The sequence below is a fragment of the Anomaloglossus baeobatrachus genome, chromosome 4 (genome assembly GCF_048569485.1).
Source record: "Anomaloglossus baeobatrachus isolate aAnoBae1 chromosome 4, aAnoBae1.hap1, whole genome shotgun sequence".
Classification (NCBI taxonomy): domain Eukaryota; kingdom Metazoa; phylum Chordata; class Amphibia; order Anura; family Aromobatidae; genus Anomaloglossus; species Anomaloglossus baeobatrachus.
This window is the reverse complement of record NC_134356.1, coordinates 92,596,136-92,624,014: the sequence shown is the minus strand read 5'-3', so window position 1 is coordinate 92,624,014 and position 27,879 is coordinate 92,596,136. Positions and strand designations below refer to the sequence as shown.

The window sequence follows — 27,879 nt, the reverse complement described above, 5'->3', positions numbered from 1 at the left end:
ATACAAGCACCCATGCATGGGTAGTGCTCGCTTATTGCTAGTCAAGATGAGTATTTGACGCTCTGTATTTTCACTGTAGCGTCTTCCAGCTCCAGCTAGGTGGATGAGAAATATAGAAATCTCCTGCCCACTGTTCCTGATTCTCAGCCTATACTGATCTATGGTGCGCCTCAGATCTACATGTCAATTTCTTGCATGTACATAACGTTTTAGGTTTAGATTTTCCACAGACTTAGTTTTGAAAAATTGGTAGGTAAAAACCGCTGGTGTTTTTAGGACGTTTCCGCAAACCCACGTAACCCACATGCCATGCGGTAATTGTGCCCTCAGTGCGGGGCCGGGCAGCTTTATTGCACCGTTACCCTGCAGATGAACCCCACGAGCCAGGCTCCCTTTATAATGCCCGATCCTGCGGTCAGAACGCGTGGAGAGTAGAGTTGGGCGCTTTTACCAGATACGACCCATTTCTGCGCTTTATGAGGAGCGAGTCAGTACCCGGCTGCCAATATGGGAATGGTGGTGCGGACCCTGGGTACTGGGTAACGACTCCGCGCACTGGTGGTGCGTACTCCGGCCACTGAAGGTCCAGACGGTACAATGCGACTCGTTACCAGAGAAGGCGGCCATATTCCTGGTTGCACCCATAGGAACACACTGGCTCCTGCTCAGGGTCTGCCCTCCACAGGCCTGTATGCTCAGGAACACTATTACTGGGGCCTGTGTCCTTCCATACTAATGTACTGCGCCATTCTGCTGCCGCTGGGTCACACTAGGGAAGCGTCCTGTAGCGGCTCCATTCTATCACAAAGCCTTAGCAACGAAATCCACACCATCCACCGGGCTAGTTACAGTCACGTGATGCCTACGTCATTACGTCCGTGCGTCGAGCTTCCGCCTGCTTTTGCTGCGTTTCTCGGGGTGGGGGGAAGGGGAGACTCTCAGCTTCGGTGTTGGCGACCATGGAGCCTGACTCGGTTATAGAGGATAAGACCATTGAGCTGATGGTAAGTGCAGGACGCCGCTGCGGTGCCGCCTCGTGTGCCCGGCCGTCGGGAGCCGCCCTGTTTCCCAGGGCTCTTCTCCGAGGAAGCAGACAGTTTCCGCCTTCCTCCATCTCTAAGCAGCCGTCATGTCTGCGGTGCTTGCCCTCCGGAGAGGACTGGGAGCGGCTGCCCACCGGGCTTCATCCTCCGGGCCCGTGCTCCATCCTCCAGGCCCGGGCTGAGCAGTCATCCTCCCGGAGGAGGGGCCCAGACTGCCGCATAGCGTCCACAATGGACGGCGGCTGCTCAGTGACTTCACTGCTCCCAGCTTCTTGTCCGCCATTGTGCGGATCCGGCTGTGATATAGCAGCGTGAGCACGGAGCCCCACCGTCATGGAAGAGGCAATGGCCGCGGTGCCCTGCCGTCAGGGAAGAGGCAATGATGCTGTGCTTGTGTCCTGTAAACGGGAATGGCAGCAACACCAGACCCACACTGTGCTCAGCAAGTCCGTGTGAAGGGGCAAAGTGGCCCTGGTGCCAAGGCAATGGGCTAAACTGGCCAGAGGTAAGGGTGCAAAGGCCAAACTGGCTGGCCGGGGTGGGAGGCGCGAAGGTGAGGGCCAAACTGTCTGGTGGGGGTGAGAGGCGCGAAGGTGAGGGCCAAACTGGCTGGCCGGGGTGGGGGTGAGAGGCGCGAAGGTGAGGGCCAAACTGGCTGGCCGGGGTGGGGGTGAGAGGCGCGAAGGTGAGGGCCAAACTGGCTGGCCGGGGTGGGGGTGAGGCGCGAAGGTGAGGGCCAAACTGGCTGGCCGGGGTGGGGGTGAGAGGCGCGAAGTTGAGGGCTAAACTGGTTGGCGGGGGTGGGAGGCGCGAAGGTGAGGGCCAAACTGGCTGGCCGGGGTGAGGGTGGGAGGCGCGAAGGTGAGGGCCATACTGGCTGGCCGCGGGGGGGAGGGGGCCACGAAGGTGAGGGCCACACTGGCTGGCCACGGGAGGGAAGGGGCCGCGAAGGTGAGGGCCATACTGGCTGGCCACAGGAGGGAGAGGGCCGCGAGGGCCAAACTGGCCTGGGGGATGGGCAAACTGGCTTGGGGGGTGCAAAGTTTAAAATATTGGAATGAGCTATTGGCACCACACATTACAGAACTGTCACCAGGTGAATTATCGAGTGTTTGCTCTCTATTCCCGATTATTCAGCTTTTTTTTTTTTTTCCTTGAGATATGGGCCTTATGTCCTTTACTATGGACATGTGGCTCCCAGGTAATTATGCAGAACAGCCTAACAGAAAATATAGCACTTAATAAAAAGACCCATATCTCTGGAACAGGATCGATATACTTAGGGGAGCAGTAGTAATAAAAAAAAGAGTAAAAACTGCTGACTCTGCACCCTCTGACAGGCTACCTCCCCGGACCCCTCATACACACCAATGAGTGAGCTGCTGCTGGACTCCCGCCGTGTCCTTTCCCTCCCTCGGGACTACCGCCTCCCCCAATTTTGCTTCCCTTTACAGACACCCAAGTGTCTCCCCCTTCCCTTCCTTTCCGCTTTGAAACTCCAGCAGCTGTCTCATGCTGCCCACTACCTACATCGGCTTAACTGCGGAGTGTAGCGGTACCAGTAACTTATGTTGTACTCGTGATGTCACCACAACGCTGGAGCAGCTTTGGGTGAGTCCACTATTGGGCAGCCCCTTAATATTACTTTGAATAAACTAACATAACGCCTATATCTCAGAAGTGCTGGTTAATATAACAAACGGAAGGCTTCCTACACGGCCATTCTTCTAAGGCGAGCGTGCTATTGTGCTGAAATATAACATGCAGTGTTCTTCAGTATTCACCGTCTTCACTATAGTTCGATAGGCTGCACTCTTAATGGAGTACAATTGTAAGTGAAAATTGCCCTCCTTGTTTTAGTGAAACAATAGCTTCACCAGGGGAGAAATGGGGCACCCCTCATTTCCCCTTTTTGCTTATTCAGTAAAAATTATAAAAGGAAGCTTTTGTATAACTTTAGCCCTTATAGACATTAGTAAATACAATATGGATATAAGGAGACCCAGCCGGAAAGGGGGGTGTTAAACAGACTTCAAGGTTTCGCCTTTTGAGACTTCGATTGCCTCACTGAAGGCAATGGCTCTGTTGCAGGCTTCCATCTGAATGCCTGAGAAATAATCAGAAGGGAAACAAAGCACAATAGTGCCTTAACTGTGAGGTGGTGAGAGAAGATACACAAGGATATTCTCACCTGATGAGGTTATGTGAACCACAACCAACTGGAAAAATATATAATGGAGAACGGTTGCAGCAGACCCAGGTATACTGCTGTCGATGGAGATAGTGGGTAAACCGCCTGCACTACTGTGAAAGAGATGGAATGGCTCCCAAAATGTGATTTATTCAATGTGTTTCGGAGGCAGGCGCCTTCATCAGGAAATATCTTATGGGTACAATTCCTATGGCAATTTGAGGCCTCAGGACCCAATCAATCGGCTTCATGTCTGCATATGATATGTTAGTTTGGGTCACAAGATTACAGTTGAGCTGAGGATTGTACTCTTCATACAGCCTTGTAAGCCTCCTTTTTTTTTGTTTTTTCTTTTTCCTGTTAAATCTTCATATAAATCTAAAAATTATGTGCATTTGTATTTAGCCCATGAAGTCAGTAATTTTTAGGGCCACCTTTCTCTGCAGGTACTGCTGCAAGTCTATTGGTGGGTGTGTATCTTCACCAGCTTTGTACATCTAGAGGATGAAATTTTTGCTAACTTTTCGTCACAAAATAGCTGTCGCTCAGAGATGGAGAACATCTGGGAACAGCAATTTTCAAGTCTTGTCACAGATTCTCAATACGATTTAGGTCTGGACTCTAACTGGGCCATTCACATGCATGAATTTGCTTTGATCTAAATCATTCCACTGTAGCGCTGACAGTATGTTTAGAGTCATTGTCCTGCTGGAGGTGAACCTATGCCCCAGACAAGTTTTTTGCAGCCTCTAACAGGTTTTCCTTTAGGATTACTGTGTATTTTGCTCCATCCATCTTCTCTACTCTGACTAGTTTCCCTGTCCCTGCTAAAAATGATACTGCTACCACCATGTGTGACTGTGGGGATGGTGTTTTTAGGGTGGTTAGATTTCTACCAAACATTGTGTTTTGCATCTAGCCCAAAAAGTTCTATTGTGGTCTCAGCAGACGAGAGCACCTTCCTCTGCATTCTAGATATATCCTGTACGTGGCATGTGAAGAAACTTGCTCTGGTCAGATGAGCCAAAGTAGAACTTTTTGGGCTAAATGCAAAACGCCGTGTGTGGTGGAAAACCAACACTGCATATTACCCTGAAAACAGCATCATGCTGTGTAGATGCTTTCTTCAGCAGGGGCAGGGAAGCTGTTCAGAGTTGATGGGAAGATGGATGGAGCTTAAATACAGGGCACTCCTGGAGTAAAATTGCTGTTCAGACGCTCTCCGTGAGCAGGAGCTATGTTGCAAAGAAGATATGGTCAAAATAATTCAGCCTTTAGATGTGCAAAGCTGGTAGAGACATTCTCCAAAGACTTGCTGCAGTAATTGCAGCAAAAGGTGGTTTTACAAAGTACGGACTCCAGGGGGGCTAAATATAAATGTGCATCACAATTTTCAGATTAATATTTTTAAAATATTTTACACTTCAAAAATACTTGCTCCTTTTGTGATCAGATAATATCACAAAATAAATTTAGCTATGTGGGTGTAATCTAAAGTTCACAGGTTATGAATACGGTTTCAAGGCACTGTATGTTCTAGGAGCCGATTCATTAAAGGGGTTGTCTGGTGTATGTCTCACCCTATGGCTGCAGACTTGCACTGTGCCCTGTAGGATTCACCGGTGTCAGAGCCTGGAACGAGGTCATGTGTCCGCGATATGTAAACTCCCGTCCAGAACCCGACTAGATGCGCGCGGCCCCCTCAATATACTTGCACTGAGCGAGGCTTTCTAGTTGGAATATGGACGGGAGTTTGCATATCGCAGCCACGTGACCTCCATTCCCGGTGCTGACACCGGTGAGTTCTCTGAGCGCATAGTGCATGTGATGACAATCCGTTTAAGGTGTTTTACAAAGAATTCTGCTGTGAAACATTTTAGAGTTGCAACATTTTTGCTCAATGAGAAGTTGCACAAAAGTATTGCAACTTTTGGGCCTTTAATGTCTGTCCTGGCCAATTTTCGAAAATGTGTGGCACTTGGTCAGGGTGTGGCTAAGCCCAATCATCTAATTATTAAAAATTCATGCCATTTTATTGGCTTAACCCCTTCACGACCATGGACGGATCTTTCCGTCATGGATCGTGTCCCGGTAAGCCCCGCCCCCTGCCGCTGGCAGGCGGCGTGGATTGGCACACATATCAGCTGTTTTCAACAGCTGACATGTGTGCCTACATGTTCCGAGTGGAATCGCATTCCACCCGGAACATTAACCCCTTAGATCTCGCTGCCAAAGTCTGGCAGCGAGATCTACATGCGCGCGGCCATCTTTTTTACTTACCGCCGCCCCCTCCGGACGTCACGTGAGTGATCACGTGACGTTCGGTGGTTGCCATCGTAGCACAGGGTCATGTGATGACGCCTGGTGCTACGAAGTTTCACTTTCATTCTTCCTCGGCACGGAGCAGAGGAAGAAAGAAAGTGACTGAATCTGCTGATTACAGCGGTATAGCTGTGATCAGCAGATAGCGATCAGCAATCGGATTGCTGATTGCTATAGCCCCCTAGGGGGACTAGTAAAATAAAATAAAAAAAGTAAAAAAAAAGTTTTAAAAAATTAAAAAAAAAACAAAAAACCTAAAAGTTCAAATCACCCCCCTTTCCCCCCATTGAAAATTAAAGGGTTAAAAAATAAATAAATATATACATATTTGGTATCGCCGCGTTCAGAAATGCCCGATCTATCAAAATATTAAATCAATTAATCTGATTGGTAAACGGCGTAGTGGCAAAAAAATTCCAAACGCCAAAATTACGTTTTTTGGTCGCTGCAAGTTTTACGCAAAATGCAATAACAGGCGATCAAAACGTAGCATCTGCGCAAAAATGCTACCATTAGAAACATCAGCTCGAGACGCAAAAAATAAGCCGTCACTGAGCCATAGATCCCAAAAAATAAGAACGCTACGTGTTTCGGAAAATGGCGCAAAACGTGCGCCACTTTTATTGGACAAACTTGTGAATTTTTTTTAACCCCTTAGATACAAGTAAACCTATACATGTTTGGTGTCTACAAACTCGCACCGACCTCAGGTATCATACCAACACATCAGTTTTACCATATAGTGAACACCGTGAATAAAACATCCCAAAAACTATTGTGCCATCACACTTTTTTTGCAATTTTTCCACACTTGGAATTTTTTTGCTGCTTTCCAGTACACCATATGGTAAAACTTATGATTTCATTTAAAAGTACAACTTGTCCCGCAAAAAACAAGCCCTCATATGGCAAGATTGACGGAAAAATAAAAAAGTTACGGCTCTCGGAAGAAGGGGAGCAAAAAACAAAAACGCAAAAACGGAAAGTGCCCCGGGGCTGAAGGGGTTAAAGAGAACCGGTCACCAGATTTGTTGATTATAAGCTGCGTCCAGCACAAGTGGGATCTTACATACTACATTCTATCATGCTGTATATAAGAGCCCAGGCTCACCTAAACGGTTGGATGGGTGTCTCCGTTCTCTGGGTGCGGCACCTCCTCTTTTAGCCATATTTGTCCTCCTTCTGAAGCCTGTGTGCATGACGCGTCCTACGTCTTCCACACTGGTCGGCTTTGAGGTCCTGCTCATGCGCACTATAATACTTTGATCTGCCCTGCTCAGGGCAGATCAAAGTGCGCCTGCGCAGGACCTGCGTGGATGACGTAGGACGCGTCATGCACCCGGGCTTCAGAAGAAGGATGGCTGAAAGAGGAGACGCAGCACCCGGAGAATAGAGACACCCATCTGACAAGTCTGCACCCCACTGACCATTTAGGTGAGTATTATAAAGTGATTTTTACGTTCTACACAGCGGCCTGGGCTCTTATATACAGCATGTTAGAATGCTATATATAAGAGCCCACTTGTTGTGGCCGCAGCTTATAGGCCCCAAATCTGGTGACAGGTCTAAAATGTACTGGGGTTAATCTCTGACAAAATTGCAGGACAGTTGTAAGATGCTCCTACTTCATGAAGTGGTGTGCACCTCTCAATTAATTAGGTGCATTTTACTCCACATTGTCTCTAGAAAACTGGTGTCTACAATGCCAGTTTTAAAGCACCACTTAGGCTATGTGCACATGCTGCGTTTTTTTGACGCAGCGTTTTTGTGCGTTTTTGGCCGCTAAAAACGCACCCGCGGCTAAAAAAGCATGCATTTTTACTGCGATTTGGTGCGTTTTTGGCTCCGTTTTGCTGCGTTTTTGATCTCTGCGTTTTTCCAATGCATTGCATGGGGGAAAAACGCAGGAAAGAATTGACATGTCCATTTGTTTTTTTTTCAAGCTCAAAAACGCAGCTTAAAAAAAAAGTTGTGTGCGGACAGCAAAAATGAAAACTCATAGACTTTGCTGGGGAAACAAAGCCATGCAGTTTTGAGGCCAAAAACGCACCCGAAAAAACGCCGCAAAAAACGCACTGTGTGAACTTACCCTTAGGCCCCCTTCACACGTCCGTGATACACGTGCGTGTTTGGTCCGTTTCCGTATATACCGGAGACACGGCCAAACGTGCACCAATGTTAATCTATGATTGTGGTCACACGTGCGTTATTTCATTATGTCCGTGTGTGCGTGTCCGTGATCCGTATGTGTTTGCGTTTTGCACGGATGCATGTCCGTTATCTGCACGGAGCACGCACACGTGGACACAATGAAAGTCTATGGGTATGTGCACACACGTTAGTAAACACGTATGCATCTACCTATAGTCCGTGTCCGTTTGATGTTTTTATTTCTAGTGATGTCGGCTATTCTTTCTATTTCTGTGTATGTCGGTCAATCTCCCTGAGTCAGTCTCTCTGTCGGTCTCTCTGTCCCTCTCTCACAGTCTGTCGGTCAGTTTCCCCCCCTTTCTCATACTTACCGTTCCCCGATCACCGGTGCGGCGCTGCACGGCATTCACACTGCTGCGGCGGCTTTTACTATTTTGAAAAAGCCGGCCGCTCATTAAACAATCTCCTATTCCCTGCTTTCCCCGCCCACTGGCGCCTATGATTGGTTGCAGTGAGACACGCCCCCACACTGAGTGACAGGTGCCTCACTGCAGCCAATCACAGCAGCCTGTGGGCGTCTATACTGTGCAGTGACATAAATAAATAAATAATTAAAAAAAAACGGCGTGCGGTCCCCCCCAATTTTAATGCCAGCCAGATAAAGCCATACGGCTGAAGGCTGGTATTCTCAGGATGGGGAGCTCCACGTTATGGGGAGCCCCCCAGCCTAACAATATCAGTCAGCAGCCGCCCAGAATTGCCGCATACATTATATGCGACAGTTCTGGGGCTGTACCCGGCTCTTCCCGATTTGCCCTGGTGCGTTGGCAAATCGGGGTAATAAGGAGTTATTGGCAGCCCATAGCTGCCACTAAATCCTAGATTAATCATGTCAGGCGTCTATGAGACACCCTCCATGATTAATCTGTAAGTTACAGTAAATAAACACACACACCCGAAAAAATCCTTTATTAGAAATAAAAAACACACACATATACCCTCATTACCAATTTATTAACCCCGACAAACCCTCCATGTCCGGCGTACTCCACGGACCTCCAGCGTCGCTTCCAGCATGAAGGTGACAGGAGCTGCAGCAGACACCGCCGCTCCGGTCACCTCCAAGCAGCAACTGAGGTGAGTATAGCGATCAGCTGCTGTCACTGAGGTTACCCGCTGTCACTGGATCCAGCGGTGGCCGCGATTAACCTCAGTGACAGCTCAGCCGATCGCGCTACTCACCTCAGTTGCTGCTTGGAGGTGAGAGGAGCGGCGGTGTCTTCTGCAGCTCCTGTCACCTTCATGCTGGAAGCGACGCTGGAGGTCTGTGGAGTACGCCGGACATGGAGGTTTTGTCGGGGTTAATAAATTGGTAATGAGGGTATATGTGTGTGTTTTTTATTTCTAATAAAGGATTTTTTCAGGTGTGTGTGTTTATTTACTGTCACTTACAGATTAATCATGGAGGGTGTCTCATAGACGCCTGACATGATTAATCTAGGATTTAGTGGCAGCTATGGGCTGCCATTAACTCCTTATTACCCCGATTTGCCAAAGCACCAGGGTAAATCGGGAAGAACCGGGTACAGCCCCAGAACAGTCGCATATAATGTATGCGGCAATTCTGGGCAGCTGCTGACTGATATTGTTAGGCTGGGGGGCTCCCCATAACGTGGAGCTCCCCATCCTGAGAATACCAGCCTTCAGCCGTATGGCTTTATCTGGCTGGCATTAAAATAGGGGGGGGACCGCACGCCGTTTTTTTTTAATTATTTATTTATTTCACTGCACAGTATAGACACGCCCACAGGCTGCTGTGATTGGGTGCAGTGAGGCACCTGTCACTCAGTGTGGGGGCGTATCTCACTGCAACCAATCATAGGCGCCGGTGGGCGGGGAAAGCAGGGAATAGGAGATTGTTTAATGAGCGGCCGGCTTTTTCAAAATAGTAAAAGCCGCCGCAGCAGTGTGAATGCCGTGCAGCGCCGCGCCGGGGATCGAGGAACGGTGAGTATGAGAGAGGGGGGGAATCTTCAGTCACTCGGGGGATTAGCGGTCACCGGTGAATCCTTCACAGGTGACCGCTAATCAGTACTCGACACAGACAGAGCCGCGGTATGAGGATGAAGTCGGGTGAAGTTCACCCGAGTTCATTCTCATCGCGCAACTCTGTCTGCTGTCAGCCGACATTTATAAACGACATTGTGCATCACACACACGGACATTCCACACGGACATTCCACGTACACATACACGTTAATTCCACACGCACACACGGACGTTCTACACACAAACACGGCTAGCATACGCAATTCACACAGGTGCCACACGAACCATAAAAACGGACACAAAAACGGGACACGGACCCGAAAAATGGCCCGTAACATACGCGCGTGTTTTTCACGGACGTGTGAAGGGGGCCTTAAGCTGTTTTTTTTTACTACTGGAGTGGTGTTATAAATCTAAATCTGATTTGTCCTAGACTCGCCCTTCTATCGACGCTATTTCGGTCAGTCTCCTATGATGTGTGACCTACCGGCTGCTCCACTGTTTTATGGAGCACGCTGGAGGGCACAGCTCAATAGAAGTCTACAAGAGCCTTGTTCTGGGTATCGTAGAGTTGTATTAGGAGCTTGTCATGTAACTTCTGACTTAGACAGAAGTAACGGTCACAAGATGGCTCCACGGGGCTCGAGCAGAGACGAAACAGCAGGCACACCTAAGGGTGAATATAATTCCGGTGCAGGGAAATTTACATTTAAAGCGCTACTGCAGTGCAGGAAAAAAAACAAAAACCGCTGGAGCGGGTCCTTCATGTCAATATCTACCCTGATTTCACCCCCCATAGGGTGTGCAGAAAATTTGTTTAACTTTGATACATAATTAATTTAAACGAACATTTTACTTGTTCATTGGAGGATTGTCAGTTTGTTTACTCTGAAGATTATCGTGAATCAAGTGCTCTTTAAGGAAAACCACTTCAGCATGTGTTTTTGTTTTCCCCCCTTCTAGCACTGATGGGGTGTCACTGTTTACAGACAACCCTGTGGTGTCCGACTGCAGAAGGTTGCTCCGTTTGGCTGCACAAACTGCTGCTTGATATTATTACAGCCTTTGTGGTTTGAATGGAATTTTGTGTCTTCTCTGTTAGTTTACTCTTTCCCCTTTAGGACTCTGCAGAGATCTTTTCCTTTCAGCTGCTTATCATTATCCCTCACCCTCTGTGTCTTTATATACCTGCATTTTCCCTTGGTATGTTGCTGGTGAGAGTTTCTATACGGTCCTGATTAGAAGCAGTTGGCGTGTAATCATCTGGAGAAACATTGTTGTATAGTATGTGGTTGTTCCTCTCCCTTAAGGTGGTGTCACACATAGCGACACAGCAGCGATCACGACCAGCGATCTGACCTTATCAGGATCGCTGCTGCGTCGTTACATGGTCGCTGGTGAGCTGTCAAACAGGCAGATCTCACCAGTGACCAGCCCCCAGCCAGCAGCGATGTGTGGAAGTGTAACTAACGTAAATATCGGGTAACCAAGGAAAGCACTTCTTTTGGTTACCCGATATTTACCTTAGTTACTAGCGTCCGCCGCTCTCACGCTGCCAGTGCCGGCTCCCTGTGCTCTGCTCTCCTAGCTAGAGTACACATCGGGTTAATTACCTGAAGTGTACTCCAGCTACATATGCAGGGAGCAGGAAGCCGGCACTGACAGCGTGAGAGCGGCGGTGCTAGTAACTAATGTAAATATCGGGTAACCAAGGAAAGGGCTTCTTGGTTACCCGATGTTTACCGTGGTTACAGCTTATCGCAGGCTGCCAGACGCCGGCTCCCTGCTCGCTTCAGTTCGTCGCTCTCTCGCTTACACACAGCGATGTGTGCTTCACAGCGGGAGAGCAACGTCCAAAAAATGAAGCAGGACATTCAGCAATGACCGGCGACCTCACAGAAGGGGCCAGGTCGTTGCTGGATGTTACACACAGCGACGGGACGTCTCTGCTACGTCACAGAAAATGGTGACTTAGCAGCGACGTCGTTGTCGTCGTCGCGATGTGTGACACCACCTTAAGTCATTCTGGAGATAAGTTGTTTGTGTGCTTTCCCCTGTTTGTTTTCCCTATATGTTCTTTAGGATTTAGTGGGGATGACTAGCGCTCATCCCACCTGTTCGTTACCTTGGGCCTAGCTCAGGGTCAGCCAGGGCCAGGTATCCTGCTAGGCACATAAGTGCGGAACCTATCTAGGGACGCCAGGAGCTAGTGGAAGGTGTTTTTATCAGGGTTCACAATCTTCCCTCCCTTTTTGCCGTTCACTCGGTATTTCCCCAAACCTAGCATGACAAAGGGTGCTTTTAGGCTGGAGTCACACTTTAGTGTCTTGTGCGAGGATTGCATCATCTGGACTAACCTTCCACTCTCCTGACGGGATCGTGCTAGCTCCATAGAAAAGCATGAAGCTGACACAGCCAGGTTAGGAGAGTCGGCGGTCAGTTTGGGTGATGCGATCCTCAGGCAAGTCACGTGCAAGTGCGACTCCAGCCTTAATCTCAGGTCCCTTACCCTACTTGTATACTCACCCTCTGGCATCTTCACCTTTTATTGGCGCTGCTCCTGTCACCTGATGCCATCTTGGGAACGCAATTTCTGACTGGCCAGGAGTCAGAAGTTACATCACAGGCTCTCAATGCAAGTCTAGGAGAGCCAGAACAAGTCTTTCATAAACTTGTATCTTCAACGTGTTCCGTGAAGCACTGGAGTGATTCGGGAGACCAGAAACTGCTGGAGAGTGATGGGAACTGTGGTGATAGAGGCTGAAGACAGTGGCAGGTGAGCATAAGGGTTTGTTCACACTGGTGTATAATGCGGACAAGTGCTAGCCGATGTTTTATCAGCTAGCCTTCACTACAATGTTGTACTATGGGGCAGAGTCGGCATGCGAAAACAATCACTGCATGCTGCGATTAGCAGCTTCTATTGGCCGACGCGTACCCGTACAAGTATAAGTGCGTGCAAAACGTCAGACTGCACTCGGATGTCATAGGAGTGCAGTCTGATATACTGCGATACATACACGGGAGAAGATGGAGAAATGAATCTCAACATATTCTCCGCACCTGTGCTCCGATTCACGCATGAAAGAAAATGGGACCACAGTAAAATTACCCTAGGCTCCCCCTCTCCGCTTGAGCCGGATGTTATTTGCATTTCGCCAGTCTGAGCGAACACTAAAGGGTGCTTTGCACGCTGCAACATCGCTAACGATATATCATCGGGGTCACGGTGTTTGTGACGCACATCCGGCGTCGTTAGCGACATCGCAGCGTGTAACACCTGTGAACGACCTTAAACGATCGCAAAAGAGGTAAAAATCGTTGGTCTGTGACACGTCGTTTATTTACCAAAAATCGTTGTCTGGTCAGTAGCGAGGTTGTTCGTTGTTCCTGCGGCAGCACAAATCGCTACGTGTGCCACCGCAGGAACGACGAACATCTCCTTACCTGCGTCCACCGGTAATGAGGAAGCAGGGAGGTGGGCAAGATGTTTCGGCCGCTCATCTCCGCCCCTCATCTGCTATTGGGCGGCCGCTTAGTGACGTCGCAATGACACCGAACGCTCCTCCCCCTTAAAGGAGGGATTGTTCAGCGGTCACAGCGATGTCGCTGCAAAGGTATGTGCGTGTGACACTGCCGTAGCGAGAGTGTTCGCTACGGCAGCGATCACCAAATGTCGCACGAACGACGGGGGCGGGTGCTATCGCTAGCGATGTCGCAGCGTATAAAGCACCCTTTAGACTAGGTGCAGGAAACTTGCAGTAATAGCATCACTTCACCTGAAAAATAAGTGGGGTTTTAAGAACACTTGTTTAGTTATCGTTCAATGTAAATATAGCTTCAGTTTGAACCTGATCTGCAGCTTCTATATAGTGATAGTCTAAGCCTACCTTTTTTAATATCAAACATGTTACAGTATGACACGTGAGTACACCCGTCACATTTTTATATTTTATTATCTTTTCATGGCACAATATTGAAGATAAGATACTTTGATACAATGTAAAGTAGTCAGGGCACAGTTTGTAGAACAGTGTAAATTTGGTGCTGTCTAAATAACTCAACACACAGTCATTAATGTCTAAACCGCTGGCAACAAAAATGAGTAAATTCCTGAAAAATGGCTAAATTGTCCTTAAAGTGTAAATCTTTTGTGCGGCCACCATTATTTTCAAGCTCTGCGTTAACTCTTGGTAATGGAGTTCACTAGAGCTTCACAAGAGCCGCTGGATCCTCTTCCATCCTCCATGACGATATCACGGAGATGGTGGATGTTAGAGACCTTGCGCTCCTCGACCATCTCTTTGAGGATGCTCTACAGATGCTCAATAGGGTTTACATCTGGAGACATGCTTGGCCAGTTTAGCACCTTTTACCACTAGTTGTTTTTTTTTTGTTTTTTTTTGTTTTTTTTAAGCAAGGAAATGGTCATATTGGAGGTGTATTTGGGGTCATTATCATGTTAAAATACGAAGGGAGGGGATCATGCTCTGCTTCATTATGTCACAGTACATGTTGGCATTTATGATTCCATCAGTGAACTGTAGCTTCCCACAGACGGCAGGACTCATGCAGCCCCAAACCATAATACTCCCACCACCATGCCTGACAGTAGGCAAGATACACTTGTCTTTGTACTACTCACCTGATTGCATCCACACACACTTGACACCATTTGAACCAAATAATTTTGGTCTCATCAGACTGCAGGACGTGGTTGCAATAATCCATGTCTGCTTGTATTCAGCAAACATTTTTTGGGCTTTCTTGTGCCTCATCTTTAGAAGAGGCTTGCTTTTGGGATGACAGCCATGCAGACCAATTTGGTACTGTGTGTGGCGTATGGTCTGAGCGCGAACAGGCTGACACCCCCCTCACCCACCTTTAACCTATGCAGCAATGCTGGCAGTATTCATGTTTATTTTGAAAAAACAACCTCTGGATATGAAGCTGAGCACGTGCACTCAACTTTGGTCGACCATGGCGAAGCCTGATTTGAGTGGACCCTGTCATGTTAAACCACTCTATGGGCTTGACCACTGTGTTAGAGCTCAGTTTTAGAGTGTTGGCAATCATCTTATAGCCTCCGCCATCTTTATGTAGAGCAATAATTCCTTTTTTCAGTTCCTCAGAGAATTCTTTGCCATGAGGAGCCATGTTGAACTTCCAGTGACCAGTATGCGAGAGTGTGTGCGGGATAACACCAAATTTCACACCTAAGACATTATAATACTTGAGTCACATGATACTGGGGAGGAAAAATGGCTAATTGGGCACAATTTGGCCATTTTCCCTTGAGGATGTAATCACTTTTTATTGCCTGCGGTTTTGACATTAATGTCTGGATCTTGAGTTATTTAAACAGCACACCAAATGTACACTAGTATACACGCTATACACGGACTACTTTACATTATATCAGTGTCATATCTTTAGTGTTGTCCCATGATAAGATATAATATATTTACAAAAATTTGAGAGGTGTACTCAATTTTGTGGTATATTGTATGTTTCAGTTATTTCTTGCTTTTTAGTGTCATCGGCATTCTCAGCTCTGGCTTTATTACTGAGGAGCGGTCTAATATACATTTAAAGGGGTTGTTCAGGGCCTGCATATTGAGGCCTCTCGCCTGATACTGAAGTTCAGATCTAATTCAAGTGAACTGGAGATATACCGTATTTTTCGCTTTATAAGACGCACCGGAATATAAGACGCACCCCAAACTTAGACATAAAAAAAAGGTAAAAAAAAGAAAAATGGGGTCCGTCTTATACTCCGGTGTTCTCTTACCGGAGGGGGCCAGCAGTGGTGGTGAAGCGGGGTCACAGGAGGCACAGGTTGTGCTGGCAGGCGCGGCAGGTCAGTGGCAGCGGGGTCCGTGGTTGCAGGTGCCGTGGCGTCCGTGGTTGCAGGCGCGGTGGCGTCCGCGGTGGCAGGATCCGTGGGGTCCGTGGTGGCGGCAGCAGCCGTGGCGTGTGAGCCGTGCAGCAGGCCGGTGCAGTGAGTGGCAGCGGCGGCGGCTCAGTGGTGGGAGCGGCGGCAACTGCTCAGTGGTGGCAGCGGCAGGGACTGCTCAGTGGTGGCGTGTGTCCGCGGTCCCGGTTCAGTGGTGGCAGCGGCGGCGGCGGCGGCTCAGTGGTGGGAGCGGCGGCAACTGCTCAGTGGTGGCAGCGGCAGGGACTGCTCAGTGGTGGCGTGTGTCCGCGGTCCCGGTTCAGTGGTGGCAGCGGCGGCGGCGGCGGCTCAGTGGTGGGAGCGGCGGCAACTGCTCAGTGGTGGCAGCGGCAGGGACTGCTCAGTGGTGGCGTGTGTCCGCGGTCCCGGTTCAGTGGTGGCAGCGGCGGCGACGGCTCAGTGGTGGAGTGTGTCCGCGGTCCCGATTCAAGTAATGGCGCCCGGAGCGACGCATGCGCAGATGGAGCTCTCATCCAAGGGCTCCATCTGCGCACGCGCTGACTCCCGGAGCAGCGCGTGCGCAGATGGAGCTCTCATCCAAGAGCTCCACCGGCGCCATCATCTGAAAGTGGGACCGCGGACAACTGGTAAGCTGCACAGCCGCCCGCCCCGCATGCACAGAGTGGCAGCCAGCAGGCTGCCCGCCCACTCTGCGTACAAGCCGCCGGGTACCTGTGCTTGCGTACGGTGGCAGCCGGGTACCCATGGCTGTGTGCGGGCGGCAGATGGGTGACTGTGTGAGGGCGGCAGCCGGGTACCTGCACGGGCACCCGACTGCCGCTCGCACACAGCACCCGGCTGCCGCCCGCACACAGCCATGGGTACCCGTCTGCCACCGCATGCAAGCACAGGTACCTGGCTGCCGACCCCACACAGCACCCGCTGCCGCCCGTACACAGCCACGGGTACCCGGCTGCCGCTGCATGCAAGTACAGGTACCCGGGCGCTTGCATGCAGCCACAGGCACCCGCCCGATCGCCTCAGACAGGACCCCCCCCCCCGCTACCACTTTATAAGACGCACCCCCCATTTTCCTCCCAAAATTTGGGGAGGAAAAGTGCGTCTTATAAAGCGAAAAATACGGTAATACAGTACCTGAAAGAGGCTACTAACAATGTACAAGATTGCTGTGTTCCTCAATTATTTTTGTATCCAGTAATTGCTAATGGCTGGTGGTGTTTGGTGTTGGACCTCCTCTGATCTCCTATTGTTGACCTGTCCTAAAGGATGTGTCATCACTAAGGCTGGGTTCACACATAGCGACAACGACGTCGCTGTTACGTCACCATTTTATGTGACGCTGTCAAACACAGCAGAAGCAGCAGCGATCATAACGACACGCGTCGCTGTGCTATAGAGAGCAGGGAGCCGCGCACACTGCTTAGCGCTGGCTCCCTGCACTCCTAGCTACAGTACACATCGGGTTAATTACCCGATGTGTACTGCAGCTACATGTGCAGGGAGCCGGCACTGGCAGCGAGAGCGGCGGATGCTGGTAACGAAAGTAAATATCGGGTAACCAGGGAAAGGGCTTCCCTTGGTTACCTGATGTTTATCTTGGTTACAGCTTACCGCAGCTGCCAGATGCCGGCTCTCTGCTCGCGTCATTTCGTCGCTCTCTTGCTGTCACACACAGCGATGTGTGTGTCACAGCGGGAGAGCAACGACCAAAAAATGAAGCTGGACATTCAGCAACGACCGGCGACCTCACAGCAGGGGCCAGGTCGTTGCTGGATGTGACACACAGCGACGGGACGTCGCTGCAACGTCACAGAAAATGGTGACTTAGCAGCGACGTCGTTGTCGTCGTCGCTGTGTGTGACACCACCCTAAGTCCCAAACAACCTCTTTAATTCCTCATGCAGTAAAAGTATGTTGTAAAACTGCTGTGTCCTCATGTTTCCTGTTCTGATTTTTGGCAGGTAGTGTTGTCATAAAGACTTTGATTGAAATGAGCAAAGAAAAATTCTGGCTGATCACTTAAAGTGAACCTGTCAGGTCCCATATGCCTTCTAACCCAGCAGCAGGGACGTATGTGGGCTAAAAATCCCTGCCAAACCATCCCTGTTTAATATTGTGTAAAAGCAAAGTATACAAAAAGCGTTTATAACTTGCGTTTTCCCTATGCTAAGAAGCGCTGGGACTAGTTGCAAAGGCGTTGTTTGTCCCCGACTAGTCTGCCCTATTTCCGTGGTATCGCGCCCCTGTGGCCATGATACCATGATTTTAATGAGCCACCGCCGCAGCTCTCACTTCCTGTTGATATTTATTCATCCAAAGGTGGTTAGAGTGTAGCTGGAGCCGTTTGGGTGTTAGGCTTGCGTGACTCCTGGTAGAGCGAATGCAGACATTACTGCAACAGCGCCAGCGCGGGTTGTGACTATAGCCTTTTTGATTTTTATCCAGAGCAAACATGGAAAATGAGAAGGTGTTGTCAAAGTAGTGAATGACCCTTTTTAAACAATACTGCAGTGTTAAGAGCTATGCGGATATTGCCAGGCACAATGATAGCGTTGACACAGAAGTTGTCATTAGAAAGAACGTCACAGCACTAGTGATGAGCCAGCACCACCATACTGTGTACTGGTAATTGTAAAGAGCAGTTGGATGCTCGGGTGGTCATGACTCGAGGACTGGACGTCAATGGGGGACTCGGGCATTTTTCTGAGAAATCTTCCAGCTGCAGCCACCACCATTAAGCTCTTATATACAGCATTCTAGAATCGCCATCCATTGTCGTCCTTCTTCCCAGCTCCGTGTGGATGACGCGTCTTGTGTCATCCAGACAAAGGCCGCAATGGCATTCCTGCGCATGCGCACTTTGATCTGCCATGCTGAGGGCAAAGTACTCTAATTCGTAGGTGTGAGGAAAGGTCAAAGACCGCCTGCATACCACAATACTTTGATTGGCCCTCAGCAGGGCATATCAAAGTATGCTTGCGCAGGAGCGCCATTGAGGCCTCTGTGTGGATGATGTAAAACGCGTCATCAGACGGAACTGAGGAGGACAGCAGTGGATGGAAAAGAGGGGTGCCAAACCTGAGGTGCAATGCCCATTGGACCAGACCGCCCTGTACGTTAGTTTAATAAGTCTTTTTTACATTATACAGAGCGGCCTGTGCACTTATACGGTATTCTAGAATGATGTATATAAGGGCTTATTGGTGCTGGCCACAGATTATAAGGGAAAATCCTGGTAACAGGTTCCCTTCAACCTTGTTCTTTAGAAATGCAACAGTGGCCTTAGATATGCGTTTTGGATCGTCATCATGTTGGAAATGTGCACATTTACCAAGGGCGCGGAGTGGTGCTAGCATCTTCTCTTTCAATGTAGAGCAGTACATCGGTAAATTCATGATGCCATCAGTAAAATGTAGCTCCTGACACAAACAGCATCCACGCAGCGCTGCATAAGGACACTGTCACCACCATGTTTCACTGTAGACACCCTGCATTTTTCTTTGTACTCCCCACTTTTGTGACCTCATGCAGTTTTGAAGGCATCGGTTCCAAAAACCATTTCTCTTGGTCTCATCACTCCAGTGTAGAGTCCTAATAGTCTTGATATTTTTGAGCATGAGCCCTGGCAAATTGTAGGTGGTCTGTTTTGTGCATGGACTTTGAGTGATTCTTCCATCATGGACAACACCCATACATGCTATATCTGTGCAGTGTATTCTGTATTATCACTGGAAACCATCGCCCTGATTTGGCTTTTTACTTTATCTACCTGCAAGGAACTTGTATATCAATTTTCTTCAACCTTTCTCATCAGAAGATGTTCCTGTTAAGGTGCTACCTTCCATTGCGCTCCTTCCCTTCCGGGCCCTGTCATACCCCCAAACAATAGTTTTCCACCAATCGTGAGGTAGTGAAACTTAAGAGAAATTGCACAACTAATTGTACATTGCATTTTCTCCTGTTACCGTTGTAAAAAAAAAAATTGGGCTAAAGTAATATTTTTGTGGGAAAAAGTAAAACTGTCATTTTTACAATGCTTTTTTAGTTCCTGTGAAGCATCTAAAGGGTTAATAAACTTCTTGGACTTGGTTTTGAGCAGTTTGAGGGGTGCAATTTTTAGAATGGAGTATTTTCTGTCATATAGGCCCCTCAGTCACTTCAAATGTGATGTGTTCAATATAATGGTTTTGTAAATTTTGTTGTAAAAATTACCATTCTAAGTTTATACCGTGTTTCCCCGAAAGTAGGACCCCCCCGAAAGTAAGACAGGGTGGGGGTTACGGGGGTGTCCTTCAATGGTAAGGCCTCCCCCGAATGTAAGGCAGGGTTGGGGGGGCGCTGTGAAATGTAAGGCCCTTACCTTTGGGCCGCCGCTGTCCCCCATTGGGTCCCCAGGCTCCAGAGGTGTCCTCAGGTGCAGCTGGGCGGGTCCAGCGCTCATGGGGTTAACTCGCCGTGTTAACCCCGCAATCCGCCCAGCTCAACAGCTCATTTGCCGCCCCTGCTCCCCACGTCACCGCCGGCCCCCGGCTCGAGCGCTGATTGGCCCAGCAGCTCGGGCTGTAATTGGCCGCCCCTGCTCCCCACGTCACCGCCGGCCCCCGGCTCGAGCGCTGATTGGCCCAGCAGCTCGGGCTGTAATTGGCCGCCCCTGCTCCCCACGTCACCGCCGGCCCCCGGCTCGAGCGCTGATTGGCCCAGCAGCTCAGGCTGTAATTGGCCGCCCCTGCTCCCCACGTCACCGCCGGCCCCCGGCTCGAGCGCTGATTGGCCCAGCTAATGTAAGACCTCCCCCGAAAGTAAGACAGGGTGGGACTTTTTGGGGTAAAATTAATGTAAGACAGGGTCTTACTTTCGGGGAAACACGGTAGCAAAAAAATAAAGTTTCAAATTGCGCCGATGTAAAATAGTCATGTGTGAAATGTTATTGATTTAAGTATTTTGTGCAACATAACTCATATCTACCAAAATTTACCGCCAACATTAAGTACAATATGTCACGAAAAACTCTCAGAACAACCAGGATTGGTTTCTAAATTTGGGCACATCCATTTCTAAATTTGCAGATGTGTCTAGCCCAAATTTGACAACGGCCATCTGAATATAGCATTAGAAGGATTAGTAGATACCGTATTTTGTGGTTTATGGGTCAGCACACACGGCGAGAAAATGGAGCGAGTGGAATGCGATAAAAAAAATCGCATTCCACTTGGGCCAATTTTACTCTATGGGGCAGCTCCCATGAGCGATATTTTTTTTTTTTTCTCAGCCCTAATCAGACCGAGAAAACAATCGCAGCATGCTGTGGGTGGAATCCAATTCATTTTCACTCGCACCCATACAAGTCTATGGGTGCAAGAGAAACATCGCATTGTACTCGCGTTACATCGGTATAACGTGAATGCAGTGCGAGAATCACATCAGCTGACAGGTAGATTAATCCATCCCTCTCCTCCGCAGCTGTGCTGTGATCACAGGATCGCAGCACAGTGGCATGACACTCGCATAACACTCGGCTTACACTCCTGCAGAGCGGGAGCTGATTGTTATGTGATTGACTCACAATAAGGCCCATGTTTCCCCCGCTTATAAGACTCACCTCACATTTAGAGGAAAGAAATGGGGTCCGTCTTACAATCCGGTGGTGTCTTACTCAGGAGGCAGGGGCAGTGATGGAGTAGGGGGCTGCTGCGGGCCGTGCTGCAGATGTCCCAGATGCTGTCTTCAGGCGCTGAGTGTGAGGCAGTCAAGATCAAGAAACTGTCGCCGATACAGGCTTAAAAAAAATGGTGCCCGGAGTTGGCCCGTGCGCAGATTGAGCTACTAGCTCAATAAGGCTGCTTTCACACCTCCGGTTTCTGCAATGCGGCACACTCCGGCACTTTGCAGGAAAATCGCAACCGTTTTTTTTTTTTTTTGCTGCCGGTTGAGTTTTTCTGCATAGACTTTAATTAATGCCGCATTGTGCCGCATGGCCTTGCGTTCCATCCGTTTTTTGCCGCATGCGGCAGATTTAGCCGATGCGGCGGCCGGATGGAACGTTGCCTAGCACGTTTTTCCGTGCGGCAAAAAAAAACCGCATCGCGCCGCATTCGGCCGATGCGGCGCATTTTTCAATGCATGCCTATGGCGGCCGGATGCGGCAAAAAACGCATCCGGCCGCCGCATGCGGTTTTTGCCACTGCGCATGCTCAGTAGCATGCCGCAAGCGGCAAAAACCGGACGGGCCGCAAGGGAAAAACTTATGCAAAGGATGCGGTGTTTTCACCGCATCCGTTGCATAGCTTGCACAGCCGGATTGAGCCGCAGAGCACAAGCCGGATGTGTGAAAGCAGCCTAACAGGCTGAGATCTCATCTTCACATGCGCCACCTCTGGGCGCCATTTTCCTTAAGTCCGCTGCTGGCTGATCAATTGGCAGGAGGCGGTGCATGCGATAATGAGATCTTGAGCCGAGCGCTCCATCTGCACATGCGCCAACTCCTTTTGCCATTATTTGAACCCCACACCGCCACCATTTTCAAGCATCACCGCTACCTTCTGCTACCCCTCTCCACCACCCCTGGCAAGCTACATTTGGATTATAAGATGCACCCCTCCTCGTCCTCCCAAATTTTTTGAAGGACAATTGTCTCATTATTAGAAAAATACGATACTTGCCCTCAGACCCACATCAACTTAGAATAACCATGAAAAACAACCAGTGGTAACCTTTTTAATAACTATTTATCCAATATAACTGGTATGATTTCTTCGCACATATTACAGCTCATGACCATCTCAGTGGAATGTGGCTCGCAAGGTAAAAGGTTTGGGGGCCACTGATCCTGTATGTATGAGGGGAAGGGTCTGTTTTTATTATAGTCTGGATAATCTGTAGTCAAATAGTGTAAAAATCATGATGGGGTTCCCTCACTAGAGTAGTGACGTTTGGGAGAAAATGAACCTATATACTCTCTGCGGTCGCTCACTTCCAGTCCTGAGTGGCAGCTGTAATAACTCCCCTGAACTTCCATTACCTGCTAGCTCTGCAGCATATAAGTGGAACTCAGTGACCGCTCCCAGCTCTAGCCCAATGACGTGAAGCAAGTGACTGCATGGAGGATACAAATGGAGCTGCTACTCCAGTGAGGTGGTCTAATTACCGTGTGTTTCGTTTTATAACACGCACCGGATTATAAGACGCATCCCAAATTTAGAGATAAAGAAAAAATAAATAAAAATGGGGTCAGTCTTATACTCCGGTGTTGTCTTACCGGAGGGGGGCAGCAGTGGTGGTGAAGTGGGGTCACAGGAGGCAAAGTTTGTGCTGGCAGCCGCGGCGGGTCCGTGGTGGCAGCGGCGGTGCGGCAGTGGTGGCAGCAGCGGCGGCGGGTCAGTGGTGGAACAGGCAGGTGCGGTGAGTGTCCCAGTCTGTCCGCGGTCCTGGTTCAAATGATAGCACCTGGAGCGGCGCATACACAGATGGAGCTCTCATCCAAGGGCTCCATCTGCGCACGCGCCGACTCCCGGCGCCATCATTTGAAACTGGGACTGTGGACACACTGGGACACCTGCCACACAGCCACCGTGGTCCGCACAGCCGCCCGCACGCACAGAGTGGCAGCTAGCAGGCCGACCGCCCACCCGCACAGAGAGGCAGCCGGCCTCCAGGACAGAGGCAGCCTGCACGCAGCCACAGGCGCCTGAACGCACCTGGTCGCTGCACAGACACCCCCCCCCCCCACACACACACCCGGTAAGCTATATTCGGATTTTAAGACACACCCCTCATTTTCCTCCCCAATTTTTGTTAAGAAAGGTGCGTCTTATAATCTGAAAAATACGGTAGATTAACCTCATATCTCTAGGTAAATAATGATTCTGGACATGATAGTGAATCTTTAGCCTCAACTATAGATTAGTTTTTGTTGTTTATTTCCTTCAGATCTTTTCTTTTCTCATCTGACAAATAATGAGGTGGATCTTGGCAGTCTTGGTCTCCATGAGGCAATGGTTGGGGTTGGCTGTTCTGAGAGACACACAGAAAACTCTTCTATAAAAGCCTATGAATATATGAACACCTTATAACTGACCATATGTGGCTGAATAGTAGGCCTTATTCTGAAGTACCCTGTTTTTACAAATATGTAAAATAAGCCCTACCTGGGTGTCATGTGTGGCTCTAGAGTTGGTGCTTGCCTTTGAAGACAGGAGGTCCAAAGTTTGACAATGCACAATGTGCTTTGGTAAGCATTCACATGTTTACATGTTACACCCAAATATATGGTGGCCAATTTTCTATTTGCCATGATTAGAGAGTAATTTCTTGCCGCAATCAATAGTGTCCATAACATGAACAAAGGAGGACACATATTGCCTTCAATTATATCACTGGGTTTCCTGGGAACCTGATTAGGTAGGTACGAGCCATGTCCATGCTGCTATTGCTGTATTTGTTGGTGGACAGTGGTCCCTAGAATGACATTTGATAATTTCATGTTGATATTACTATTGAGTCTCTGTTGAATCATACAAGTGCATCCCAATAAATTAGAATATTATCAAAAAGTCAATTTATTTCAGCAATTCAATACAAAAAGGGAAACGCATATATTCTATAGTCATTACAGAGTGATCTATTTCAAGTGGTTATTTCTGTTAATGTTGAGGATTATGGCTTACAGCCAATGAAAACCAAACGTCATTATCTCAGAGAATTAGAGTATTATATAAGACCAACTGAAAAAATGATTTTAAACTCAAATGTTGGCGCCTACTGAAAAGTCTGTACAGTAAATGCCTCAATACTTGGTCGGGGCTCATTTTTACTGCATCAATGTGGCATGGCATGGAGGCGATCAGCCTGTGGCACTGCTTAAGTGTTATAGAGGCCCAGGTTGCTTTGATATCAGCCTTCAGCTTGTCTGCATTGTTGGGTCTGGGGCCTCTCATCTTCCTCTTGACAATACCCCATAGATTCTCTCTGGGGTTTAGGTCAGGCGAGCTTGCTGGCCAATCAAGCACAGTTATGCTGCGGTTATTAAACCAGGTATTGGTGATTTTGGCAGTGTGGACAGGTGCCAAGTCCTGCTGGAAAATGAAATTTTCATCTCCAAAAAGCTTGTCTGCAGAGGTGCTCTAAAATTTCCTGGTAGACTACTGTGCTTTATAAAACACAGTGGACCTACACCAGCAGATGACATGGCTCCCCAAACCATCACTGATTGTGGAAACTTCACACTAGACCCCAAGCAGCTTGTATTATGGCCTCTCCACTCTTCCCCCAGACTCTGGGACCGCGATTTCCAAATGAAATGCAAAATTGACTTTCATCTTAAAACACCTTGGACCACCGACCAACAGTCTATTTCTTTTTCTTCAGGTAAGACACTTCTGGTGTTGTCTATTGGTCATGAGTGGCTTCACACAAGGAATGAAAGACTTGTAGCCCATGTCCTGGATACCTCTGTGTGTGGTGGCTGTTGAAGAACTGACTTCAGCAGCAGTCCACTCCTTGTGAATCTCCCCCAAATTTGAATGGCCTTTTCTTAACAATCCTATCAAGGCTGTGGTTATCCCAGTTGCTTGTGCACCTTCTTCTACCACACTTTCTTTCCACTCAACGTTCCATTAATATGTGTGGATACAGCACTCTGTAAACAGCCAGCTTCTTTACCAATGACCTTTTGTAGCTTACCCTCCTTGTGGAGTGTGTCAATGACTGCTTTTTGGACATCTGTTAAGTCAGCAGACTTCCCCATGATCGTGTAGCCTACTGAACCAGACTAAGGGACCATTTTATGCTCAGGAAGCCTCTGCAGGTGTTTTGTGGTAATCTAATTTTCTGAGATGATGACTTTTGGGTTTTCATTGGCTGTAAGCCATAATCATCAACATTAACAGAAATAAACACTTGAAATAGATCACTGTGTGTAATGACTCCTATATAATGTTTCCCTTTTTGTATTGAATTACTGAAATAAATTAACTATTTGATCATATTCTAATTTATTGAGATGTACCCGTATCTATGATTTTCTAGGGAAAAATAGCCCTTAGTTATCTTGGGGTTTCAAGGGAACCTGACAGTTCCCCCATGCCCTCCAACACGTGTATATTGCTTACTAAATACCTTGCTTAACCCACCCTTTATAGAGTTTGACACTTGTATAGACTTTCCAAAAAAGTTCCTTTTTCATAGGCAAATTAGGCTTTCTTTATCGCTCCTAATTGGGAGACCCAGACAATTGGGTGTATAGCTACTGCCTCCGGAGGCCACACAAAGTACTACACTTAAAAGTGTAAGGCCCCTCCCCTTCTGGCTATACACCCCCCCGTGGGATCACGGGCTCCTCAGTTTTATGCTTTGTGCGAAGGAGGCCAGACATCCACGCATAGCTCCACTGTTTAGTCAGCAGCAGCTGCTGACTATGTCGGATGGAAGAAAAGAGGGCCCATACGAGGGCCCCCAGCATGCTCCCTTCTCACCCCACTTTCTGTCGGCGGTGTTTGTTAAGGTTGAGGTACCCATTGCGGGTACGGAGGCTGGAGCCCACATGCTGATTCCTTCCCCATCCCCATTAGGGCTCTGGGTGAAGTGGGACTTTACCGGTCTCCGGGCACTGAGGCCGTGCTCCATCCACAGCCCCTGGAGGATCTGCTGGATACGGAGCGGAGTTTCCTCAGGGACAGGACCCTGCTCCATCAAGGTACTCCGTGTCCCCGTGCTTATCGCACGCACACTGCAGCATTGCTGGGTGTGTTAGTGCGCCGGGGTAAACAGCGCTGCTGCGCTTGTGCCGTTCCTCACTACAGCTCTGCTGAGTGAGGTGACTTAGTACGATCGGCCGATCCGGCCGCGGGGGTCAGTTTTTACTGCGTCGCGGCTGGGATTTGTGGTGCGCCGGGGGCTTCCGCGCTGGCCGTGCATATATGACGGCCGCGCTAGATTACTACAGTCCCCGGCTTTTGCGGCCTAGTTCGTATCGTTCCCGCCCCCAGACCTGCCAGTCAGGAGGAGGGCGGGACGCTGTACAGACCAGCAGCGCTAAGAGCTGGAGTCTGTTTTACATACTCCAGCCCTCACACTAGGCACAGTGGGACGCAGTTTCCCGCACTTTTGTTTGTGACGCCCACGGTCCGCCCCTCTTCACAGGACGCCGGCAGCCATTCCTGCCTGCACGCTGAGCTGCAGAGGGGAGACGGGGAGACTCAGACAAGGGATTCTACGACCTCACACCCGCTTTCAGCGGGCGGTAAGCAGCCCTCAAGGGCTCTCCCCCACTTGTGCCATAGTGTACTTTGTATTTGTGCTGGCAATACTTTGCACTGTACAGTCGCTGGTGATTTTCTGCTATATACCCTCCTTAGATTCTCAAGGAGACAACAGCATGTCGTCCGCAAAAAGCAAAAGTGCCAAGGCACGGACTTTATATGCTGCTTGTACCGCATGTGGGGCTACTCTACCGGCAGGTTCCACTGACCCCCATTGTGTGCAGTGCTCGGCCCCTGTGGCAATTGCTCAGCCGGGGCCGCTGCTTGAGGTGACCCAGGGAGAACCACCTGTGAATGCTGTCCAGGTGACAGGGACGGAGTTTGCAGCTTTTGCTGACAGATTGTCTATGACTATGTCTAAAATTCTTGAAACATTACAGTCTAGACCAGTAACTCAGACCATGGACACTGTTGATTCATTGCCACCTTGTCCCCCTCAGCTGGACCACTTCCTAGCTCCGGGGGTGTCACATGCACCCCAGGGTGACGGCTCTGACTCGGACGACAGTCCCAGACAACCTAAGCGGGCTCGCTATGAGCGACCCTCAACTTCATCACACTGGTCAGGGTCCCAGCGGGACGACTCTCTGTGTGATGAGGCGGATGTAACTGATCAGGAGTCTGATGCTGGGGCCGCTCTCAATCTAGATACCCCGGATGGTGACGCCATAGTGAATGATCTTATAGCGTCCATCAATAAGATGTTAGATATTTCTCCACCAGCTCCTCCTGCGGAGGAGGCAGCTTCACAGCAGGAGAAATTCCATTTCAGGTATCCCAAGCGTAAATTAAGCACTTTTCTGGACCACTCTGACTTTAGAGACGCAATCCAGAAACACCACGCTTATCCAGATAAGCGTTTTTCCAAACGGCTTAAAGATACACGCTATCCTTTTCCCCCTGACGTGGTCAAGGGCTGGACACAGTGTCCCAAGGTGGACCCTCCAATCT

General features: G+C 49.0%; 1 protein-coding gene across 3 annotated transcripts in view; it reads left to right on the top strand.

Annotated features, from left to right (window-relative positions):
* The first annotated feature begins 892 nt into the window (after positions 1-892).
* The window catches only part of FBXW11 (F-box and WD repeat domain containing 11), a 128,094-nt gene continuing 101,107 nt past the window's right edge, over positions 893-27,879 (top strand). For all 3 annotated transcript variants that reach the window (XM_075344466.1, XM_075344465.1, XM_075344464.1), the window contains exon 1: positions 893-1,004. In XM_075344466.1, the coding sequence (XP_075200581.1) occupies positions 960-1,004 (45 nt within the window). In that variant the 5' untranslated portion in view covers positions 893-959. The remainder of the gene's footprint in view (positions 1,005-27,879) is intronic.